This window comes from Gopherus flavomarginatus, chromosome 14 (assembly GCF_025201925.1).
Source record: "Gopherus flavomarginatus isolate rGopFla2 chromosome 14, rGopFla2.mat.asm, whole genome shotgun sequence".
Lineage (NCBI taxonomy): Eukaryota > Metazoa > Chordata > Testudines > Testudinidae > Gopherus > Gopherus flavomarginatus.
In genome coordinates, this window is record NC_066630.1 from 20,547,530 (window position 1) to 20,573,728 (window position 26,199).

The following is a 26,199-nucleotide window of genomic DNA, read 5'->3' on the forward strand; positions in this document are numbered from 1 at the left end:
TATAGTTCACATCATAAACAACCCTGTAATCATAATAGGACTTTACAAACTTATTTGGACTTTTAATGAAATTTTAACCTTTTAAGTGTACAATACAGCACAGGTTTATACTCAGAGCAAGCAAGAAAATTTTGAAGAATCTTTGGGGTTTTCACATAACGTTTGCGTTAAATATAAACATGAATGTAGAATAATGCCGATACTGATGATGAAATTTTTTATGTAGGTAGTGTTCAAGATAATCCAGTACTGTAATGCTATTTTAACATGCATCATACCATTTGTTAATTTATTGAAAAAGCCATACTATGGTGATGGATAATATATAAAATTCTAATACTGAAAAAGTCTGAAAAGCAGATTAACACATTTAGAAATACAGAGAAATTCTGTATTCTGAATATCTGCATGAGACACAGAATGACTTGTTTTCATGTAAATTATGCCTTTTTAACTTTCTAGCTTCACTTCTTTCAGCATTGACTTATATTCTTGTTTATAATATTTTAAGAACTTTCACACAATGATTTAACACACCAGAAATACCATTTGTAATATACAGTTTATTAAAATATCTAAAGTTTCGTTTAAATTAAAGGTAGCTCTAATCAAACTATAATGGGTTCCTCAAAATAACCAAGAATTCACCATTTTGAGCCTACCTTTTAAGTAGAACATCGGAGTGTAAAGGAGAAGTCCTACTCTCATATACACGCGCGCTTGCTACCGATAGCCCTCATATTAATTAAATGTAAAGCCTGAACTATTACTTTTGATAATGCATGCTAGCAGTTAAAAAAAAATAGAAAGATCTTTCCAACATTCCACAATTCATATAGTTTAAAATGGCAAAATATCACAAAACAAATGTATAAATTTATTATTTCAAACATATATTCAGCATAAATACAACATTTACAGTGCAATCTATACATTACTGATCTTCCATCATGGAGGAAATCAAAGTTTCAGACCAAAAGTCATACAGTATTGAAGAAAGCAAGCTACTGCTTCATTGCAGGAAGATGTTTCAGTCTGGAAAAAAAGACCATATTTAATAGTTATACACACCATCATCACGGACATATAATCACTTTAACAAGAATGAAAAGGTTTCTCAAATCCTCAATCTGAATTTAACCATAATGTGTTTTTGCGCTTTTAATAAGACAAAATTGGAAAATCTTCTAAGAGCCTCCAACATGTCAGTTTTCACAAACAAGACAGGTCTGGCTGCAAATTATGAGCTACCTGTTTGCAAGCCCCTTAAAAAGTACCTTTAAAAAAAAAAAAGTTATATTGAAACAAAGCTTAATTTTTAAAAATCATTTTTAAATTGTGCTCATCAGGTTTTTGTTTGCTTGTTTTTTAATGAACAGAGGAGGGATGGGAATAGTCCTTTGGAATGCCTAGTTTTCCTATTCATATTCCCTTGTCCCACTAAGGTGCTTATACCACAATGAGTTTCCTACATCAAGAAAGAAAATGTGGTTACTCTGCAGAACATGTTGAGGTCACTCCTTCAATCATCCAGAGGGTTTAACTGGAGTGTGATGTAGTGATTCCTCCACCCAGAGCATTCTTGGAGCTGAAGTTACTTATGTTTAATTTGGCTGCGTTTTTTAGAAGTGTATGGAACACACTTTGAAAGCAGAATGAAGTCAGCGTTCTCGTCTACTGTTCATGGGCTTAATACTGGTTTGTTCAAGTCTATGGTTTATAAAATATTTAAGAGCATGCTGTCTAAAATTAGACCTACTACCTTCACTTCAGCTTGCTGAACAAATGCGCACTTGATTCAAGCAGTTTCTCATTGTCTACTCAGTTCTGCCTGCCTGCTCCATATTAGTACAGTACCTTGTATTCAAGCACAGAATGCTCCTAAACGTCAATAACTTGCCATCTCACAAGAACAGAACCAGCAAGCAGTGACCGGGTGTGTGATATTGACAAGTCCTGACTGAACCAAAATCAGCCCAGCAACCTGGGTCTGCTGGAGCTGGGTCATTCAGCTATGAAGGATTTTAGCCAGATTACAGCATTTATTTTGGATACTAAAAATCTATCAGGCAATACCTCATAGTTATCAGGGGAGGGATAAATTTTGTTAACCTTCACTATGTCTTCTGAACAAATGTAGGAACAACACTTCTCACCATTTGCACTTCTCTTACCTACTCAGTATTTATTCCCATTTATAGTAATTTACAATGACACCAAGATCTCACCCAAATTAACTTTCATTATCTAGTGCTTGCAGAGTTAGCCGCTCAACGCTCTTTTCCCTGGAGCACTTTATCTTAAAACTAGTTCTTATCTGGCACATTTAGATCCAAAAGCCTAGGATAAATTATCTTTTCTAGACTTGATTAGCAAAATAAGATGTATTCTAGGCACAAACATATTGTACTAGATCCACAGCTGGTTTAAATTGGCGTAGTTCCACTGACTTCAGCGGAACTACACCAAATTACATTGGCAAAGATCTGGCTCATTATTGCTGCCAGAATTACCAAGATTTTGGGAAATTATCTGTTTACCTTCTTAGAAGTTCCTGGGATGACAAATCTGTGATCTCCTCTATGTCACTAAGGCTGTCACTGCTATCAGCAGTGTCTGAGCTACTGTTTTTCTCTGATTTTTTATTCTTGTGTTTGCCTTTGTGCCTGTGCTTCTTATGTTTCTTTTTCTGTTAAAAAAAGAAATAGTTGAGTTTGCTATTCATTTTTTTTTTTTAATTTTACAAAGAGTTGGTCAAATTAAAACAGAAGGTCACTAAAAAAGAGCAACTGGGATTACAGGAAACATATTTCAGTGTAAATTCCAAAGTTAACTGGAGCAGAGCAGTAACAACAGCACCTGCACATCTTCAGTTGTGTAAACTTTAAATAATACAAGCCACAGTCTTTAGGAGGCAAGGACTAAATAAATTAAATTAACATATATTTAGAAATTTTATTATTATATTGTATCAAAGTTTTCTACAGTATTATGCAGTATCTAAGCAAACTATGTACATAAAGAACAAGCACATAAAGAACAAGCATATGTCCCTAAGCACATAAAGAACAAGCAGCACCCTGTTCAGCCAATGTATCTTCTGTTCTAAGCTAGAAGTGCTAAGTGCGTCTAAGGGAGGGTGTCCACGCAGCCCAACTCTATTTCTGTTTTCCATAATCTAGCATATATCATGGTAGTTTTCACTTGACTGAGGAAATCAGTCCAAAGAAAGAAAGAACCAATTTATTTCAGTTAGTCACCTTTTCCTTTTTGTGTTTGTGCTCTCTCTTAGCCTTGTGTTTTTCTTTGTTCTTTTTAGTTTTCTCTTTCTGACTGGCTTCAAGAGAACTTGCCAGTGGTACTGGCTCATGCCTCTGAGTAGTGCCTAAAGCAAAAATCAAATAGAGAGAAATAAATGCATTACCAAGTAAAAGACAAACACAATATTAAACTACACAAAAATTTAAAATCCCTAATATTTGGGCTGAGATTTCCAAAGCTACGTAAGCGATTTGGGACTCCCAAATGAATTCCAATTCATCTGAAACTTCTCTACTCTATAGACATACCTTTATAATCAGATATTAAAAAACCCATCATGTCAACCTTGGTCCCGATTTTGCATCAGGATCTTTCAGCACTGACTCTTGAGTCTGTGCAGAGCCCCAGTGAAATCAGTGGGAATCTTCACAGGCACAAAAGTCTGTGTCAATGGATCCAAATGTAGGATCAAAGCTTTTGACAATATCACTTTAATGTACACAGGTGTATGTGGGGCTGTAGGGAAGAATGAAGGACCCCCGTGCTCTGATAGTTTCCAAGAAAGGACCTGGATCTGAATTGAAATTATATGACATAACACATAGAATCTTTAATCTGTGCGCAAAATTTCCACAGATGAAGTAACAATGCCTTGTTATTCACTCTAAATCTGTTGAACGTGGTTAAACAAAGGGATTAAAAACAACAACAAAAGCCCTGTCTGTTCAACATTCAAGAGGTAATAGCAGCAGCATATGTTCTCCTACTGAAAGATCTGTAAGGTCTGATTCTGGGTAAAAGACAGTAACTACACAGGAGTTCTGAATTTTAGTGACTTGAACACAAATTTACAGCCAGATTAAATGTATGTATCTGTATATATATACACTAATACACACACATACATACTTATTGACCCATAATATCTCTGTACCAAAAATACCTTCTACTTGCATGGGGACAGCTGCTTAACAACTCTAGGCTTTAAGCCAGTGGAACATTCACTTGTATCTCTATCTCTGCATAGTACCTAATTGCAGATCAAAGACCAGTCAATAAATTGCCCTCTGAAATACAAACAGTATAAAAAAATGAAATTATCCTCATCTACATTACTGTAGCACCTAGGAACCCTAGTCATAAGACCAGGACCTCATTGTGCTAGGCACTGTACAAACACGGAACAAAAAGATGGTCCCTGCCCTGAGGGGCTTACAGTCTAAATATAAGTAGAGCCTTGTGTAGGGACATGCTGGCTGCCATTTCCCGCAGACCCCATTGGCCGGAACGGGGGAGGGGGAAGCGTGCCTGTGGACCATCAATGTAAACTAAATGTCTCATGTCCTGCCAGCTGATTACCTTGACAAGCCGAAGGCTGCCGACCCCTGGTATATTGGGTCTCAAAGGTGGGGAAGCATCTGTCTGCAGCTTATAGCCTCTGAGGCTACTTCCCCACCTTCCAGATCCTCTTTGGCTACGAGCTGCAGACAGCTGCTTCTGATCTATCACTTCCTCTTTCTCGGTATACTGAGGAGAGGGAATACAGGATCTGGAAGGTGGGGAAGGAGCCTATATCCCTTTCTCCCAGGTATATGGAGAAAGGGGAGGTGTTAGATCAAGACAGGCAGCAAAATTCACTATGTTCCTATTGCTATGGTTTAAGCATCCAAGATATTTAGGAAACCTCTCCCAACTTCATATTGCTGTGTCAGGTCAGCTGGAGAGGAAGGCAGCTGCTTCTGCAAAGTAAATGGGTGGCGGGGGATATAGGCTCTGGAAGGTGGAGAAGCAGCTTCATAGGCTATGAGCTGCAGACAGCTGCTTCCCCACCTTTGAGATCCTATATTTAAAGCCCTGCATGGATACAAAATTTGTAGCCACATCCAGGAGTGCTGGAACAATTTTTATAATGGCAGGCACTGAGAGCCATTGAACCAAACTGTAAACCCTGTATATAATGGAAATCACTTCAAGCCAGGGGGTGCGAAAGCACCTGTCTGCATCTGATCCGCGATCTGCAAAAATGGTCCGCAGATATCTGCATTTGATATTCACGGATATAAAGCAGATATCCACAGATTTACAGGGCTCTAACTATAAAAGACAAGAGACAATAGATGAAGGCAGAGAGACCAGGAACTACCAGGAAGTAATAAAACAATATTGGTTATCATGATAGGCAGTGGTTTTAGCACACCAGATTTTTGTAGGCATCATAACAAAGGAGAGTTTTGAGAAGGGGATTTGAAGGTAGATAAGGAGGTAACTTTGAAGATGTTTATGGGGAGCAGAAATAAAATAACTGCAAACATATATTTTCAGTGTAAAAATTTAAAATCTTCAGCACTTACTAGAAAAGAAAACTGGAGGCAACCTCGGTCCAAATTCCTCTTCCTTATCCAGCTTCTCCTTCAAAAGAGGTGGTACAAGGTCAGGCTCATTTGTAACAGCCATACATTCTAGAAAAACAAACATATAGGTTAACTTAAAAGGAAACAGTACTTCCCATACCCAAGACAGCTGAGAAAATATTCCATTAAAAAGGAAATATCAAATAAAGACAAGCTAATGAATTTTGCACCCTTGTTTAGATTTTGCACTTACTAGTTTTTCAAAGAAGCAGAAGGTGATTCTCACCCTTATTTCTTATTAAAGGGATCCTCAGAAGCCCCCAATAATTACATAAATTCTTTTAAAAGGACTTCAGTTACATAAATATATGATTTCTTAAGCTTTTTTTTTTGTACATAACCTTCTTAACTTTTCAAAAATCTATATCAAAGAGAAGTTGATGCCTTTTCCTTTTGCACCTTCCTGTGCATTTCAAAGATTGGTTGCACTGGCTGGGATCACCAAATATTTGATCACAGTGCTACTGATTTTTAAATTAAAATCAAAAAAGGCAGGCAACACAAGTATAAATATTAACAAAATAATCTATAACTTAAAGGGTAAAAAACAGATTCACACCTGCAAATTTTTCAAGAATTATGCAAAATTCCAGTGTTGAAGATACGATAATAACCTAAAAGGTGATTATAGACCTAGCAGTTTGAAAAGTTTCCACATTAAAAAGTATATATACATTGGTATTTTTACTATGAAATAAGGCTCTTTTACATTTGAATGGGGGGCATTAGCTTATTTTTATTTAGGAATTTATTAGTCCATCTGCCATTTGCACTAATTAGATTAACTGGCACTAATTACTGAGACAGCCACTGCATATTGCCTTTTTTCTAGTTGGTAAGCAAGCACACAAAGGTCAATTTAAAAATTAAAGATACATCATCTCTAAATGTCAAAATAAATGTTATTTCGCTTACTAATATTTCCTAGTAAACTATTAAATGTATTCTAGTACTTTGTTACTTTAATTTCTAGTATGAGAACTACCTATAATACTCTGCTATTAAATCTTGCTAACTAATAGAACAAGACTGCTTCCTCCTCATCCCATGAATTTATTTGCTTTGTAAATCGATAGTGAAAACTGATGAGATACAGCTATATTACTGTACTATTTAAAAATCCATTTCAATATTATATTAAATGATAATAAAATATAGGAAGGAAATTCCTTTTTCAAATAAATGCAAAATTATACTTATTTCCAGTCTGGTCAAAATTTCATCATTAAATATATATACTTTATCATATATCATACACCTTATTACAGGTGTATAAAATCACCCAATTTTGGGGCTCTCTTTACAGAGTAATACAGGATTTGTCCTCATCCCTCACTCTGTTTAGCAAACAAATGCATCTGACAGTGTATCTGTAAAACCTGTCATTGGCCTATGGCTATATAGATAATATTTAAATAGTGAGCACTTAATTCAGCATTTTATTACTCCAGTTTTACACTGATGCAACTACACTGTTCTCAACAGAGTAACATCAGTGTAAGACTGGTGTAAAGCATTTTTCTACTAGGCTCATAATGTTTTAATTTATTATAAAATTACTAGAACTTCATGAAACTGAACAAACTGTTAACTATTACCTTGTACATCAGCTGAGGAGGTATCTGGTAGATTACCAGGCTTTGTACTTTCTGAGTTTGGCACAGAAGAAGGTGTCTGATGTGCCTCTTCATCACTGTCTTCCTCAGATGAGGATGATTTTTCATCTGAGGAACTGGCAAAGATGGCTTTAAATAAGTCCATAGATGGTCTTCTTTCTTCTTCTTTTTCCTGATCTGTGCTTTCATTAACTGCCTGCATAACAGTGCCCATAAGGAAAAAAATTTAAACACTGACAGAGGAAAGAAGTGTCTCTCCATTAAGATAAAATATTGTGACACTTTCAATGATATTTTCATTTGAAAATTAGCAAATTACAGTAAATCTGAAGTCTATAAACAGTAGTAGAGCTCAGATACTGCTAAATTAAGTCACTTTCCAATACAGGACACCTCATCCTGTGCCTTTTTCATACAGGTCAGAACAGCTCATTTGAAAGAATATAAAATATTAACACTTCTTATTTTTGAGTCAATAGACTCTAGATACTTTTTCTTTAGCTTAAATTCACAACAAGCAAATCTATCATCTTCTTCAGAATATGTATCAGTCCCTGTACAAAGCAGAGAAAAATGGAATTTGTACAGGAAAATCAGTGGTATAGTAGATGGAATTAAACCTACCAAGGCATCACAGCCTCTACAGCCATCATCCCAGACTATACTTGCAACCCTTGTGTCCTCCATGTATGAGCTATAATCACACAATTCCTGTAAGCACAGATCTCATGTTTGCCTTTGCTCACCATGAGTTGCACCAACTTCTTCTAGACAGTGCAGAACACTTAGGGATTACAAAGACTGTAGGGTGATTCTGTCTGCAGCCTAGCTCCCCCCACAGTCCTTACATGGACCACAGAGAGGCCTGCATACCCTTTCCAAAGAATAAATTCCCCTCACCCCTTTATTAAATGTGCCTTGTTCAAGCCCCCAAGTCCATTCACAATAAAATCAAGGTCAAGTGTGTGAGTCAACCAATGTTAGTTAATGCAAACAAAAGAGCTATCCTGCTAACCTAAAAAACTGATAGCCCTTAACAAATTTCACTTTTAAGGACAAATTTTCAAATGGCCTCCACCAGCATATCTGCTAAAACTGCACAAGCAAAAGAGGTAACTGCTATTTATGATAACTACCCAATTTGTGCTCTTTTTGTTAACCCCTGTAATTTCTCATGATTGGAGCTACAGAAGGTCTCCACAATTCATCCCCACAGGTAATAGAATCACACTGCTCTCTATAGCAGCTAGTATTCAAACAAAATAAATTTCCTACTTCATATCAAGATCTACATGCCTGCAGTTTCATGTACATCAGATTACTGTTTTGCTTCTTCAGTAAAACAGCAAGAATTAGAAGTACAAGTGTTTTCCTTCATCTAAACTATACATTTCTCCATAGAAAGCAAGGATTGCGGTTTCCCCAACCCCCCCATTGTTTGGACCACTTCCCCTCCAACTTCTAGAAATGGACACAGCTTTTCTTCAAACATATTCCTGTGGCAACTACACCGACCTGCTTATGAGAGATCTGTTTTCAGCTGTCTTATTGAAACAAAGACTGCCAATAGCCTGAGATCGCCAGCTCTTCATGCACCACCAGCAGCACACGCCCACAGGCTGAGAACCACTAATATTAAAATTATGTGCTTTATGTAGGAAATTCTAGGGCAAAATGATGTGAATAAAAATACAAAGCATTTCAATGCTAAATAATGTCATGGCAATATCCCAGATTCCCCATCAATGTATAATATGTTCCCCCATGAAGAAGACTAAAAATTTAATAGTTTACTGTTGCAGAGTTTTTTCCCCATTTTCTGTCTGAGCAGGGGGCAAAATTGGTGTTTTTCCTCCCACTGCACACGATAGGGAGATTCAGGCCAAAGAACCCATGGAACTCCAAGATAAATGCAGTGCCACTTATAGCCAGCTGGTGCCTTCACACTGCCTCCTGGTTTCGTCATCTTCTTGACAACGTATTGCTGCAGGAGCTGTGATGACCAGGATCCCCCCTGCCACTGCCCTTCTTTCATGGGGATGGAAGCTTAAGCTCACAGTATGGAACCTGAGTTAAGTTAGAGTACATTTGTGAATGTATGATGCTGCAGAGCAGCTAGATCTGCCGTGGGCCTGCAGCCTCTCCATTTGAGGAACCCAGTGCTTGCAGAACCCCAGTAGAGAAGCTTCCATAGGAGACACTGTGGAGTAGAAGCTCTCTTTCCCACAGGTGGAGGGCATAATGTGGCCTCAAGTGCAGACATGTCTTTTCTAACTTAGCATGAGTTGCTACTACTGACTCTTTCCATGCACAAGGAAAGGCATTTCAAAACAAGATCAACAAAGAGAAGAGCAATGTGCAATAGCTTGAATGTTACTGAAAATGTCAAACCTTTGGAGATCTTATACCTTATTGGGAAGGGGTTCATTTGTTCTACTTCTGTCTTCTATTACTGATTCTGGTTGTTGCTGCTGAATATCAACTTTTGATCTAGCAAGACTTATGAACTCACTAATAGAATCCTTTTTCTTCTTCTCTTTGTCAGATATATCCCATCTTGATGGTTTCTTTGGCTCTAAAAAAAAAAAAAAAATGGTACAAGATCCCAAGCAGCATGGTTAATTAGCTTTATATTAACTACCACAGCATGTCATGGTCGGGTCAACTATTTACTAATACTTGCTTTATCATTACTGCCTATATTTAAAAAATAAAAAATCTTAAAACTAGAAGATCTCTATTGGCCAGATTCTCAGTGCTATAAATTAGTATAACTCCACTGATTTCAACTGCTCTGGCCTTATATATGTAGCTCTGAGTTTTCAAACTGTTTCCATTTATTTTTAAGGAAACTGCATCTTGGTATTACACATTCCATGACGAGTACATCTATGTTTTTTAAATCATTAATTATTGGGATTACACTAATAAAAATGCTGACCCACTTACTGTTAGGATTGATATTCTGTTGTATTTTTTCATTTGTTGTTTGAGATATAGTTGTTGTGGTAGACTCCGGTAGAGTTAAGAAATTGAATACAGAATACTTGTCACGTTTCACTTTGGGTAATCCAACAATTGATGAACTAGAGGAAAATGAAATTATTTGTCAATTGTTGTTTTTAATGATGGGATGGATGGACAACATTGGAAAATGAAGTCTCAGATTATCCACAAAACAAGCAGAGTCTATGAATACAAACCCTAACAAAGGAGCATCCACTATGTTCTGGGGGGTGGGGGGGATCACGTATTTCCATTCAAAGTATCTCTGAGGTGATCCTCCTACTTTAGGTAAAAAGCAAATTGGCAAGTTATCAGAAGGAAGCCTGCCTGCTGTTCTACCTGGGTTGCATCTATTCTGAAGATAAAGAGAGGGTTTCAGCCTTCAGAGATATCAAGCTGGCATGTTCCCCAAACATTACACAAACATACATTTCAGAACAATTAAAAAAATCTTTTGAAAGCATTAAGATATTTGATTAATCATCTTACTTAGAGTAGGGATCAGGAACATTAAATCTTTTACACAGTAGCTTCTCAGGGTGCCACTCAAACTTATCTCTTGTGAGCTTGCCAAACATCTTCATCTTCACTGCAGATTCTTTGTCATCAACATCCATCTGTAAAATTCAAATGTTGATTATATACTCTACAGAATATAATCACCTTCTTAAAATGCCTGCTATTATGGTAATGGTGTCAAGATTCAGTGAACTTAAAGGATAAATACTTAACTACTGCTGTGCGAGCAGTATTGTATATTTCCTTTTGGTTTCTTAAGGCAACAGAACATTATATTTATCTTCTACAATGATGTTTTAAATAAATTGGACTGTGTTAACACAAGTAATCACAATATAGGATTATTAACAGCATGAACCTCTTGGTCTCGAGGAACTTCCACTTTGTCGGTGTCATCTTCATGCTTGGCTCGAGTAAACCTTGATGACAGGACTGAGTTGGAGGATTTGTAGAGCACCGCTGCATGGAAGAACTCCTTTCGTTCCCTTCCTCGCTCCCACTCTGTCATACCTGGATCTGAATGACTCTCTGGTGTATCTATTGTAAGTTAAAGGATAGAAATGCTTAGCAGCCCTTAAAAGTTACTTTAAAGTATAAAATACACTTGTATGTTGGTTTAACTCATTGTGTGATTCTTTCAAACAATGCCAGAAGCCAAGCTCATCTCCACAAGGGTCTGATGAATATGTAGTTGAATATAAATGTGCCAAAAATTTCAGAAATAAAGAACAGGGGTAACCCTGGGTGTCTTGCTGGATATACTATTCTTCAGTAGCCAAAGATGATAGCCCAAGATAGTGTCAGAATGCCAATCTTTGACAAATGAATGATGGCTACTTCATTTACCTAACCCATTACTGTACTACTGATACCTAACTCACTGCTCTGTAATGTACACTGGCATATACAAAATATGAATTGCTCCATAGAAAACAAAACAAAACAAAACATTACGCACAACTCCAGCAAAATGCTTGAAATGTAAAGGTAAAAAGCTCAATATGTGAACCTGCCAGTGAAGTTTAGATTTGTACTTGAGTATTCAAATTGGCTTTTTGGATGCATGAAATGTGTGTGCTCATAAATGCAAATTCAGATTGCCAAGTAGCTTTAAAAAAAATAAATAATCATCCCTTCCTGTTTACAAGGAACAGATTTTGGTTCATATTTGCTTCTAGAGGAGACAGGAACAAAATCAACACCAAACCGAGCTTCTGATATGAGGTTTTTGACCTTCCACTATTTCAAGATTTCCTGCATTTTCATCCAGTTCTACTAATAAATACATTTAAGTTGTTCCATTTTATACAAAGCCACAATCTATGTCCTAAGCAGACAAACTACTGGCACAAAGACAGAACTCAACATCAAAGAACAGCCAAATGCACCTGAAATAACAAAAAAAACAAAGTAGTAACATGCCTCCATCTCAGAGACACAAGGTGGGTTAAGTAACATTTTTTATCAGACCAACTTCTGATTCCGAGCTTTCCTTCATTTTAGTAAGAGACCCCATGGACTCCGTAGATATGGCTTTTTTCAAAAATACCTCAAAAATCAGCATTTTTGCCACAGAATTTGCTGCAACTGGGCATCTGACATTTGTTTTCTGTTTCCATCTTGCTGAGATCTATCTCTCATTATCCAGTTTTCCCCACCAAATGCAAGTCAGCTGGATTACAGTACCTGCTCCCTACACTGATCCATGAAGCCCAGCAGAGCTGAAGCCCAGTTTGCAGATGGAAAGTGGAGGGAACCCAGAAGCACAGGCTGTGTAGCTGATTTTCCTGGAGAACAGCATAGCCACTGAAGAACAGGGAGCCCTGGATATTAACTGATAAAGCCAACTACGAGCTCCCCATTTCCCTGGCATATTTGGGGAGCAGGGGGAAAGGTTTTAAGCTGGACCTGAAGAGTGGAGCAAGGTGGTCTGGAGAGCATAGCAAAAATACCCATCCCTGAAAATAATAACTCCTGAAAATCATCATATTTTACATCAATGGGTATTCTGGAACATGAAACTGTTGTGTGGGGGTAGGGAATGAAAGATACTTCCTGGTGACAGACTAAATTAACATTACTATGGTCCCACTGTACCCAGAGTACATAGGTCTTAATTACAAAAGAGAGATGAGTATTAAAAGCAGGTTGAAGGTATGGAGCTGGAAGGTAAACAAGAAGGAAACAAAACAAAAACTGAAGATCACAGTATGGTCCATGACAGCGGTTCTCAACCAGAAGTACAGGGCCCCCTGGGGGCCATGAGCAGGGCCAGTGTTAGACTCTTTGTGAGCCAGGGCAGAGAGATGAAGTCTCACACTGCATGGGGCTGAAGTCCAGGCCCCTAAGCCCCACTACCTGGGGCAGAAGCTGAAGCCAGAGCAATGTAGCTTGGTGGGCAGTTGCCCTACTTCCTACCCCCTAGCACCGGCCTTGGCTTTTATATGCAGAAAACCATTTGTTGTGGCACAGCTGGGCCGTGGAGTTCTTATAGCATGTTGGAGTGGGCCTCAGAAAGAAAAAGGTTGAAAACTTCTCATTTGTGAGGTTGTGAGCTACATTACAAGGGATCAGAGAAATTAAGATGAGTACGATCAAAGCCTCCAATCTTGCAAACACTTAAATTAAATGTGTTGTCCCACTGAAGTCAATGCGATTACTTATGTGCCTAAATTTTGCAAGATTAGGGCCTCAGGAAACAGAAGGAAAAGCACTACATATGGAATTCTGGAATCAAGCCTATGAGAAGCTTAAAATGAAATACTTAATCAAAATTGCAGAAATAACTTTTTCCAAATAAAAAAAATGCAGAAGAGTTTCATGACCATTTGCTAGTTACCTTTTTGTCCTTTTTTAAGACTCTCTATATAATCTTCATATCTTTTTTGTTTTTCTGGATTTTTTGCAAATGGTTTGAAGTCACTAGAACCAGGGGTGGCTAACTGCCCCCCCAATGCCATTTGCCACTTGTGATGAACACCATCTGAGGAAGATGATATATTCAGGGATTGCTGAGGCAAAGTTTGTGTTTTCATTTGTTGTTCAGCTGCCTGTTTTGCTTCTTTGATTCTCTCTTTGTCTTTCACTGACAGATACTCCAAAACAGAAGGACATGGACCTGAGGATAGAAAAAAGCAATAACGAGATATTTGAAAAAGAAAACATCTTTGTAACTATCTCTACTGTCAGGAATAAAACATATTACATGTATATTATTTCCCTACCTAAACAAAAATGGGTCTAAATATAGGATGTACATACATTCAGATACCCAAGCAATCATCAAAAATCAATACTCTAGTAGTGGTTAATTTTAAATGTCACAATTTTGCTGGAAACCCTGAGGGAATATTTTTAAATAGTCATTTAAAGAGAGGAGATTTCTTTCCCCAGAAGTGGCTCTCACTGCAATTTTTATACTAGTATAAAAAATTATAGACAGACACTCATCGTTTTTACAAGCTACATCTTTGGTGAACCTACTGCTGTTTGAGTGGATGCATCTTTTATGAAAGGAGCAGGATAGCGCCTCACACTCATTCGTATGTATTGTGCCCCACCAGATCTCTGTACTGATAGATATACAGAGATACATATGATGAAAAACAAATCAACTGGCATACTATAAACCAGGGATGTCTACATTTGATAGTATAAAAATCTAGACTTCATAGAAATCTGGAATGTAAAATTTTGTACAGCATATGTATATGCTCCATTAAAAAAAAAAAAAACCCTTCAGAATCTAATACAGTAAACATGTTATCGGCATGTTGGGGAAATGGGAGGCATTGGTAAGTCAAAAACTCCAGTTAACTAAGAGGGAGAGTGTTTGGATGGGGGAAGAGGGCTCAGGGCGGGGGCATGGAAGTGGGTGCAGGGCACAAATTCTGGGAGGGAGTTTAGGTGCAAGAGGAGGTGCTGGATCCGGGCAGCGCTCACTTCGGGTAGCTCCCTGCAAGCAGCAACATGTCCCTGCTGCTCCTAAGCAGAGGCGCAGCTAGGTAGCTCTGCGCACTGCTTCCACCTCCAGGCGCTGCTCCTGCAACTCCCATTGACCATGGGGCCAGCACCTGGACGGGGTGGAGTCAGCGCGCAGAGCTGCCTAGCTGCATCTCTGCCTAGAGCAGCAGGGACATGTTGCCACATCCAGGCAGCCATGTGGAGCCAGCTAGGGAGCCTGCCAGCCCCGCACCAACCGGACTATTAACCGGACTTTCAAGGAAGATCAGAAATGCCAGTTTATAGAGATTTCCAGCTGGTAAAGTAATGGATAACATAGCTTTTACTGTAGTTACATTAGTGGTTTGAAAGTTTTGGACAATCCCATATATTTTCTTCTTTTATTATATAAACATATTATATAAACATAATTAAATAAATTATATGCAATCTATTATGCTGTTTTCAGTTATAATTTGCGCTTGGTTAGCCCAGTGGTCTCAGTGCCAAACTCTGCCATGTGCAGTGCAACTCTGCCATGTACAGTGCAACTCCTGGTCCCTGTCACTTGCTTCCCAAGTGAAGAAGGGCTGGGGATGCTACAGAAGTGTCATGCTCAGCCATCGGGGGCAAGGGTGAGGGAATTATTCATATTACCCAACAACTATTCCTGTTGACTAAAGAGTAGTACTGTTAGTTCGGAGAGTATCTATCTCCAGTTCTCATGAGCCAGAAAGTTAAAGGCCATGCCATGGAGCTTTGCCAGGTGGAATGCTTTAAAAGTTGACAAAATAGCATTATTGATGTTATTACACAATCTTAATTCTGTCTCAGCTATTTAAGACTGACCTGTAATTGATATTTTTTTAAGTTTATGTTTGTGCCATATTTTGCTTATTTATGATGTGTGGAAAAGGCTTGAAAGGCTAAAGACAAAAAGGAAGCGTCCTCCTTGGTTTTTACTGAGAAATGTGAAGTCTGACCTTTCCAGGTTTTGCGGGGGCCCCTTCTTCTGGGGGGCAGGGGGTCTCAGAGCAGGGTGGATAAAAATCTATTATTTAAAGAAAAAAATCAAATCAATCAGATGGCTTTTATTAAATTCAGATTTTTTTATTTAAATAATAAGTAGGTTTTTTTTTTTTAATAAATAAACCTATTTCAACTTAAATTTGAAATGATGACAACCTATGTCAAGGCCTAAAAACTTACTATAGTCTATTAACATTTTTTATATTAAATACCAAATATTAAGCAGTACATGTTTGCCGCCAAGTTTTAAAGAAAGTCAAACCACTGCACTGGTGGGAAGTGCACTGGCTAAGCATTTGGAACCTGATATTGTTCTAGTGCTAAATCAGCTACTGGAAAGAGTAGCCTCTTCTACATGCAAAGAAATAATGTTTTCTTCATATCAGTTTATTCAACTAATTCAGTTCAATGACTAGTTCACTCAAAAGTAAAAAACGCAATGGCTTTTCTTCTAATCTATTAATAAAACTATGTGAGAGAATGAGGCCTATTAGTTCTAAAATCTTGTAGGACATAGTGATGAGAAACAAAGAGTTCAGTAACTACATATAATACTTCCTTTGTTTAATAAGTCAGTTTTAAATGAAAAACTAATTTTGATAAAGACTTGGGTTTTTTTATGTATCACATACACTTGATAGTTTTATTTGTCTAATAATATTTAAAATGCTTGCTTATTCATTTTTTACTTGATTTGTATCAAGCTCTGTTTGAATAGAAATTTAATTAAAAATGCACAATCTAGTAAAGAAATGCATCATTTACCATATTCTAGACACTGTAAATGTAAAAATTAATATGAATAAATGTAAATTAAATTATATACTTGCTTAAATAAATGTGTATAAATACAGAATATCTTGGTTAGCAAAAAGAAGGAACAAAATTAGTACAAAGGCTACATTTAGTTGCCAGTCAACGTATTTTAATGGTTAGCAACCAATGAGAACCAACCTTTCTTTAGCATAACAACTCAAATGTACAAATGCAAAGCAAGGTTAAAATAGATTATTTTACTAAAGGTTACCTGCTTATAGATTAAAATCTGTGATTTAAATCAATCCACCCAGTCTCGCAGCATGAGTATTGTGGCCTCACAACTTAACTGAAGGGAAAGGCAATTAACATGTTCTTTCTCCAGTATCCTTTACTGGTTGACATTAAACAGATGTTAACCAAAAAAAAAAAAAAAAAAGTTTTAAGAAGTCTAACATCCCCTTTTCCTCTTATTTGCTATTTTCTCTAGACTCATATAATGTCACAGTAACATTAGTTACTAGAGAGCTATAAAATCTTCCAGGCTACACAAGATCTGAATTTCTAAGGTTAAAAACAAAACAAACAACCCACAAGCAGAAATTTAAAAAAAATAAACTAAGCTTCATGGAAGGAAAAAATGAAATACCTTTTTAAACACACACACACACACACACACACACACACACACACACACACACACACACACACACACACACACACACACACACTTTTCTCCTTTAAACACCTGTAGGTATTCCCAGTAATTGACATTTAGGGATCATATTGTCCAATATTTTGCCTAACATAAGGAGTGTTTTAGTTTGTTTTATTAAATTAGAAAATATATATATTCAAGATTGTAAAAACATTCAAGTCTGTAAACAAGTATTTCCTGTGCTAAAATTATTATGGAGATAACCTAGTATTTAGTCAGTGTTAAGTGAATCTATATTATAATGAAACAAGGAGAAGTATGGTCACACACTATGTCACATACCTTTTAGAGCAGTCTCTCCTAGCAATTCCCTCCTCTGAGATGCATTCAGTGTGTGTCTGTTTTGCTGTAGAGTATCAGTCTCACGTTTCCCAGTTGATTCAACTAATGCCTGAAGTAAAAGGGGGTTTTCATTTCTAGCTGTTATCACTGGTCGAAAGTAATGGACTGGTCTGTAATCCCTTGGCAGGTCAGGCGGTATATAAGTCTTCCAAAACAAACAGAAAAACACAGTGAGAGATGTAGTTTCATATTTGTTATTTATAGATGAGATGTCCTTCACCAAAACCACTGGGCAGCATACAGAAGTTAGTCTTACTATAGACTACTAGTATATACTGCTCAGACTTGCAGAAAAGGACATCTACAACCTGTATACTCCTTTAAGTACTGTCAACTTAATTTGTGAACATTAAACAATAGAAAAGTAAGCTAACAAACAAACTGGACAGGCTCAATTAGTCTGAGTCAATAAATAAATGGCATTGTAATAAACAGGAACATTTGAAACTTGAAAAAAATAATTACCAAATTGTCAGTTTATAAACATTATACCATAGATCAAATAGCAAATCAAGAACTGCTTTTTAAAAAAAAATATTTCAGAAAATGCTTTGGATATTGCTTAAGAATTTACCTTCCTTAAAATGGGAATTACATGCACTTTCAAACGTTAAATTTTAAAAGTTGAATAGTTTCCCTAAGCTTCTAAAATATCTTAGTATCCTCCACTGAAATTCTGTTTTCATATCTTTAAAAGAATAGTCCTCAATGAACAAAAGATGTCCCAAAGCCTCCTTATGGTAAAGTATACTAAGTGGATTTTTCTTTCTATTTCCTCTTTAGGAAAAGCATACTGTCACAAAATTTTACATATGCTAGGATTTTACCCCATTCTACACTTATACTGATACATCTTGTACTTAAAATTAAGTCCTAAAAATAGGGTTAAAACAAATTTGTCACTATGAGTGAATTTGAGAGATCTTGGTCACTAAGAAAATATGATGTTATGTTTGAACAACAGACAAGCAGAATATATACGTTATTCTTGCTAAAACCAGTTCTCCAAACTGCTGCCAAACAGTAGTGAGCAGCTCTGAATGCATTTAGAATGTCTAGTGGATGGACAAACTTCAGGTTTGTATTATCAACCTGAAAACCTATAGTTTTGACCATTTAAGATACCTTTGTTACTTAACCAACATATTTTATTCCTATTACAAGACACAATACGAATGAAGTAGAACAGAGTAATAACCAAGGGGGGCAGTCAAATTGCATATCACTCTACAGATCTATATTAGGCTTGTTTACATCTTTCCTTCATAAATTATTTGATTATTATTGACATACGAGTGATTACTTATTGTCTATATTTAAGCACATAAAGATGGCAAAATTATAATAGTTGTTTTTGCTAAAAGAAAAATTGTGTTTTATTTACCTTCTTTGGAGCTGATGATTTAGAAGCCAAGGAAAAGCCATCCAGAATTTTGCCAATATATCTAACTTCTTTCTCCATTCCTATAAAATTATTACAGAATTAGTCATAACTTTCAAAGCCAACAACTATAGAATTAACTTCATAGACAGAGATATTCAACTTTAATTTTTTAACTAAACAATTTCAAACAATTCTATTTTCTGATACAGCATCCTTTAATTAGTATGTCCTGATATTTTTTAATTCCTTATTAAAAACCATTAGTTTTCCTCAACTTGTGAATAATCAGCAATAAGTAATACTACCATGCATTGTATTATACAAACAGAATATGCAAAAGTTACCACTGACTTTCATATCCTGCATAATTTTTGCTTAACAACAATCCCTGAGGCATGCCTATCCCATTCAGAATCTATCGAAGCCTCCATGGCTGCGACTGGCTATATACTATGTATGCTGATGGAACCAAATTCAAGCCAATGTTGATGGAAGCAATTTCATTTTGAAATAAATTCAGAAGTTTATGTATGTACATTAAATTAAATCCAAAGACAGTACTTAACCAAGTGCTGCTTTGCATGATACATAGCAAATGGCTATACATCTGATCCTATAGCACTTACTCATGTGAGCAGCCCCACTCAAACCTCCAAGACTACTCATATTAGTAAGGGCTACAAAATCAGGTCCTACATTTGCAAGTAAATTACTGAAGGATTCTTAAATATTCATGCATCTTTTCTGACATTAAAATATTGTGTACGCTATCATGGCCTAGTATTAGTTCTAATCTAGTGCACACAGTATTTCTGAGATATTTAACCATAACCACAAATGTTAGTGGTGAACAATTACCACTATTAGTGGTAATTATTTTCCTCTTACAACTGCCCTCTTTCATAGTCATTTTGAGCTGTATAATGCTAATATAGTTTCATATCTATTGCATTGGCAACTTTCATCCTGGCATTTCCTAACTTTTGAGTGCTTTTCAACCATGACATTTAACATTTTTTCCATATAATATTTTATACCTTGGCCATAGACAACTTTGGAATAAGCTCTCTTAATATCATCTGTATTTTTATAGTGGTGTTGCTTTTCACTTACTATTTTTACTGCAGCAGAAAAAAAATGTTTTCAGATAAATACATGACTAAACCGAAGAAATCAGAAGTTTTAAATTAACCTGCTTTTGAACAACAAGTAATGATAATGGATGAGACTAGGTGAAATATTGAGATCTCAGGGCTAGAAAATATCAATTCTTTATAAAAGAACATATTTGGGAAATAGAGGTTAGCATTCTTATATACATTTTAAGTATAATTATACTGAAACTTCAGATCTATCTATAATTCTTACCTGTCTTGTTTTTATACTGCATAGGTGCAGTCCAACCATACAGCATATCTCCAGGTTCCTCATCTTTCAGAACTGTATCGTATTTTGACAATGTTTCAGTAGCATATATATCGTCGTCTTCTTCTTCCAAAGCTCCTACACCAAAAGCCTAGGAAAAAAAAATTTTAAATGGTTAGAATTTTACAGTGTCAAAATATAACAGTTCTGTCTTGAAAAAAGTAACATGTCAGAATATGTATATTTAGACTCTGAAATTAAAATTACATGTTAGGGACCAGTATGATAACTTTCATGTAGCAAGTACTTTACCCTGCCAAATGGGAGACCAATGATCAAATCAGCGAGCGTGTCCTCCAGCTCCTCCAGCGGAGAGGGACTGGGACCGCTATGTCAGACGCATGTTTGGTTTATAATTGGCAGGATTAGCTATAACACTTAACAATGTATCCTGCCATCTAAATATGAACGGCACAAGTTGAGCTCTAAAGGAATAAAATAATTATGCTGGCAGGCGACCTTTAAAGAGGAGAAGAACAACGTAATGGGAATAAATATAACCATATTCGACCATATTTATTTCTTCCCAAAAATCACATAACTTGAGAGTGTTTCTCTGTGTGAAAACATGAATCACAGGGCATAGTGTTAAAGGAAAATTGAATGTGGCTGACAGAACCCAGCGTTGGAAGGAAATGGCCAAAAATTAAACATCTTTGGTTCACAAAAAGCTCATTTTACTCCACTTTCATTTTTACTTATACCACACTCGGCATATTATTACATTATACCCATTAACTTACTAAGCCATATAGAAGCTTCATGGACTCAACCATGGCTTCATAGCAAGTCTATGTTAGCAAGTCTATGGGAACAGAAGCAAGGTAGCCTGCCTGCCTTTCAGTCCTGTTCTCAAACCACATAAAGTTTCTTGCGATCATTCCATCTTTCTCCTCATGGAGAAATAAATATCAATTATCTACATTTTATTTCTCAGAAAGCTAGGAACAGTAGAAAAAAATGAGACTACCTTATGAAAAGGAACATTTAATGAAAGCATTGCTTCACATTGATAAGAAAGTGTCATTTTTTTTCTACTGTTCCTGGCTCTCTGAGAATACGAAATAACACTGTAATAACAGAAATATCTACATTTACCTCAAAAATTGCCATTGACTTAAACAGAAGTGTTGCCTGATTATGGACTAGGAAGCATAGCATTTGGCCTTTGCAGATTCTACTGCAATTTTAAGTGTACATTCAATGCAAAAAAAAAAAAAAAAAAAAAAAAAAAAAAAAGTACACGTTTTATTCCACTCTCCCACAATTTATTTCCAACACAATATTAATATTGGAATGTCATGCATATTGTAAAAAGAACCAATGATCCTTGCCTCTTTCAACCAATAAAAATATATTAAATTCAAGATTCAGGCTGACCCTGTTTATTGGTGTTTGGTCATTTTACCTATCTGTGTCATCTCAAATTTGGTATACTACTACTATCCCACATCACAAGGTATATTAAGATTTAATTCATGTTCTCTTTCAGATTCTCAGAGAAAAGGGAGCAGAGTAGTACACAGTATTATTTTTAATAAGAGAAATGGTATTTTCAATTTGCGTTAAAAATTTGTTATAATTCCATTTTAGAGAGATTTTGAAGACAAACATATTTATTTCCTATAACTGGCACTTCAACACACTATATACAGTAATGTTTTACCTGGCCTGAGATACCCAATTTTCTTCCTTTACTATGTCTCAGATCACCAAGTAGATTACTTGTCTTTTCAGAACCATCAGTAAAAAGATTGGGGTATTCTCCTCCTGAAACCCCAAACAATGCTTTGGTGGGATCTAGACCCTTGTAACCAAGTCCATGGACATTCTCTTTAGGAGTCAGGTCTACAGGCATCACATCTTTGGGTGCAAACGTCACATTCTCTGGCTGATATTCATCCTCTTCATCCTTTTACAAAGTTAAAGTACATTACAATAAATAAAACATTAAACTCTGTACAGCAGTATAAAAATGTAAGTTCCACAGCAACATTTAGTTAAGGTGAAGTCCAATTCTGAAAAAGTTTAACAGTTCTCTAAATATATACAGATATCACTGCACATGCCTGACTAGAAAAGGAGCTGCTCTAGGTTTACCTTAATCCAATCATTAATATTCAGAAAAAAAGCTCTGTGTAGCTTGAAAGCTTGTCTTTTTCACCAACAGAACTTGGTCCAGCAAAAGATATTACATTACCCACTTTGTTAATAGAGGAGGTATCTGAGCCTCTAGCTATTATCTTTGGGAAATCATGGGAGACGGGGGAGATTCCAGAAGACTGGAAAAGGGCAAATATAGTGCCCATCTATAAAAAGGGAAATAAAAACAACCCAGGAAACTACAGACCAGTTAGTTTAACTTTTGTGCCAGGGAAGATAATGGAGCAAGTAATTAAAGAAATCATCTGCAAACACTTGGAAGGTGGTAAGGTGATAGTGAATAGCCAGCATGGATTTGTAAAGAACAAATCATGTCAAACTAATCTAATAGCATTCTTTGATAGGATAACGAGCCTTGTGGATAAGGGAGAAGCGGTGGATGTGATATACCTAGACTTTAGTAAGGCATTTGATACGGTCTCACATGATATTCTTATAGATAAACTAGGAAAGTACAATTTAGATGGGGCTACTATCAGGTGGGTCCATAACTGGCTGGATAACCGTACTCAGAGAGTAGTTATTAACAGCTCCCAATCCTGCTAGAAAGGTATAACAAGTGGGGTTCCGCAGGGGTCTGCTTCGGGACCAGCTCTGTTCAATATCTTCATCAACGATTTAGATGTTGGCATAGAAAGTACGCTTATTAAGTTTGCAGACGATACCAAACTGGGAGGGATTGCAACTGCTTTGGAGGAAAGCGTCAAAATTCAAAATGATCTGGACAAATTGGAGAAATGGTCTGAGATAAACAGGATGAAGTTCAATAAAGATAAATGCAAAGTGCTCCACTTAGGAAGGAACAATCAGTTTCACACATACAGAATGGGAAGAGACTGTCTAGGAAGGAGTATGGCAGAAAGAGATCTAGGGGTCATAGTGGACCACAAGCTTAATATGAGTCAACAGTGTGATACTGTTGCAAAAAAAGCAAACGTGATTCTGGGATGCATTAACAGGTGTGTTGTAAACAAGACACGAGAAGTCATTCTTCCGCTTTACTCTGCACTGGTTAGGCCTCAACTGCAGTATTGTATCCAGTTCTGGGCACCGCATTTCAAGAAAGATGTGGAGAAATTGGAGAAGGTCCAGAGAAGAGCAACAAGAATGATTAACGGTCTTGGGAACATGACCTACGAAGGAAGGCTGAAGGAATTGGGTTTGTTTAGAAGACTGAGAGGGGACATGATAGCAGTTTTCAGGTATCTAAAAGGGTGTCATCAGGAGGAGGGAGAAAACTTGTTCACCTTAGCCTCCAATGATAGAACAAGAAGCAATGGGCTTAAACTGCAAGGGAGATTTAGGTTGGACATTAGGAAAAAGTTCCTAACTGTCAGGGTAGTTAAACACTGGAATAGATTGCCTAGGGAAGTTGTAGAATCTCCATCTCTGGAGATATTTAAGAGTAGGTTAGATAAATGTCTGTTAGGGATGGTCTAGATAGTATTTGGTCCTGCCATGAGGGCAGGGGACTGGACTCGATGACCTCTCGCGGTCCCTTCCAGTCCAAGAGTCTATGAGTCTAGCTAATGTTCTGGGATCAACACTACAAATATTAGTATTCTAGTCATATAACAGTCAGATTTTTTTGTTATACTTTTTTACAAATATTGAAAGTTATACTTTAAATATAAACTTACAAATACTACTTTTATATAAAAAACAGAAACTTTTGCCTGCATAATACCTCAGATCCCTCAGATCCTTCAGGTGGTAGGGCACAGCCATATACTTTTACTTCAGGGTCTGTAAAGACATAACAGCACCATACTATAAAGTTACAATTCTTCAGTAAGTTACTCTTAGTTACATTAAAAAAATAATAATAATAATAACCACAGAGCAAATAAAAGGTTTTTACAAGATCTTCTCAATAGCATAGAGAAGACTAGAAACTTTTCATTTTCCATTACTCAAAACTTAATTGAACATACCAGGTTTTTGTTTGCGTGGCTTTCTCTTTACTCGAGGTCCAACTCCTTGTCCTTCTTTCCAGCCCATTTTTCGCAATAATTCAACACCAATAGTTATTCTAAGAAAAATTAAGAACAAAACATTTATGCTGACAGCCTAATTTTAAAGTATTCATAGTGAGGCTCCTGAAAGCTATAAATAAATTCATAACAGTATGTGCCAAATTTTCCTAGCAGTTTTTTGTAAGCACAATTTTTCACGTATTATCATTTGTATATGTACCTTGCATGCACAACTGCAAATGACAGTGCGTGCAAATTTGCATGTGCAAAAAAAGAAGGTAGGTGGAGGTCCCTTTGAAAAGGCAATTTTATATATTTTGCAGTAATTTGCACTGACTGCAGTAGTCAGATATTCCTTTACTTGCCAATACATCATAGGTGTTTTGGGGGTGAGGCACTGTATCTACTCACTTTGCTGGTGCTATTAAATCATCCAGTGCAGTGGCTCCTGGAATGGATGCAGTTACTCCTGCAATCTGCCTAGCTTTTTCTTTTATTCTATCTTTGGGTTTGGAAGCAAAGTCATCCGTCGTTGTAATTTCTTTAGGGGCTATCCCATATTCACTTAGATCCTGAGAAACACACACACACACACAAAATGGAAAAATTCTAATTAGAAATAACTTTTCTTCAAATATAGACTAATATTAAAGATGACCATCCAAGGAAAACTTGGAATTTATGCCCTTTATTTTGGCAGGATTTTCAAAGGCACCTATGTGAGTTAGGTGTCCAACTCTAATTAAATTTCAATGGAATTGGGCACCTATCTCCCCTTAAGCACCTTCAAAAATCACAGTCTTTATTTACATAGGCTTCTTTATAATGGAGCCCTAGAAAGTTTTGTTTGCTTTCTGTTTCGTAAGGTTTTTCTTTTTGTTTGTTTTAAACAGGTCCTACCGAGAAGACTCTTAATTGAACAAAATAGGGTTTTTAAATTGCCTACAAACATTCAAGGGCTAAAACAGCTCCCAGCCACACCTATCAGCCTCAAAACTATGCCAGCAAATGTAGGGAAGCTCATATTTTACATCCTGATATTTCCAAGCTAAGTAGTAAGCGGAACCCACCACCACTAAATGCACACTTGTCTCTGACAAGATTAAATCAGTTATTTGATGAAAATTTAAAATAATGGATCATTCTTACAAATTTCTTATTAGTACTATCTACAATAAAAGTGGTTTAATTATCCATATCTACATAAATTCATGCAACAACATACAGAATGATAAAATGGCCAAACATCTGAAGTATTGTCATGCCGCAACTTTTTGTATAATTTTTTAAAATCTACCTCTTCATCCATAAAGTCTTCTGGTCCAAGGACTGTTCTGTCTGCTCTCTTCTGACGTGATGATACAAAAGTTGAAGGGGCCCATCCTTAAAAGAAAGCAAATCTTTAAGAAATGTATAAAAAGAAACTCTAATATAATGTATGAATGCAGCAAGGAAAGGTTGTATGTTTCCATTTTGCCATTCTATTAATCAGAAACACATTAAGGACACGCCAACACAATGTGATGCATCCATAAGCAGAGCATTCCAAGGGTAACAGCTTCAATGATGTTCATTTTAATAGAAAAGTATAACTATTTACAGTGAACATCAGCAGAAAAAAAATACATAATACCAATTTACATTTGTTTTC

The 26,199-nt window shown here is 36.4% G+C and overlaps 1 protein-coding gene across 3 annotated transcripts in view; it reads right to left on the minus strand.

Annotated features, from left to right (window-relative positions):
* Positions 1-543: 543 nt before the first annotated feature.
* GPATCH1 (G-patch domain containing 1) overlaps positions 544-26,199 on the minus strand; it is a 29,564-nt gene continuing 3,908 nt past the window's right edge. Inside the window, exons 3-20 of one of the 3 annotated variants that reach the window (XM_050923378.1) lie at positions 25,846-25,931; positions 24,960-25,120; positions 24,507-24,604; positions 24,268-24,318; positions 22,076-22,320; positions 20,353-20,500; positions 18,985-19,064; positions 17,541-17,745; positions 13,653-13,931; positions 11,172-11,350; positions 10,784-10,911; positions 10,238-10,374; positions 9,697-9,863; positions 7,271-7,484; positions 5,613-5,720; positions 3,261-3,385; positions 2,541-2,689; positions 544-1,035 (exon numbers count right to left, since the gene is read on the minus strand). In XM_050923378.1, coding sequence (XP_050779335.1) covers positions 1,005-1,035; positions 2,541-2,689; positions 3,261-3,385; positions 5,613-5,720; positions 7,271-7,484; positions 9,697-9,863; positions 10,238-10,374; positions 10,784-10,911; positions 11,172-11,350; positions 13,653-13,931; positions 17,541-17,745; positions 18,985-19,064; positions 20,353-20,500; positions 22,076-22,320; positions 24,268-24,318; positions 24,507-24,604; positions 24,960-25,120; positions 25,846-25,931 — 2,591 coding nt within the window. In that variant the 3' untranslated portion in view covers positions 544-1,004. Of the gene's footprint in view, positions 1,036-2,540; positions 2,690-3,260; positions 3,386-5,612; positions 5,721-7,270; positions 7,485-9,696; positions 9,864-10,237; positions 10,375-10,783; positions 10,912-11,171; positions 11,351-13,652; positions 13,932-17,540; positions 17,746-18,984; positions 19,065-20,352; positions 20,501-22,075; positions 22,322-24,259; positions 24,319-24,506; positions 24,605-24,959; positions 25,121-25,845; positions 25,932-26,199 lie in introns of all 3 variants that reach the window. The other 2 variants (XM_050923379.1, XM_050923377.1) reach the window with 2 other exon arrangements.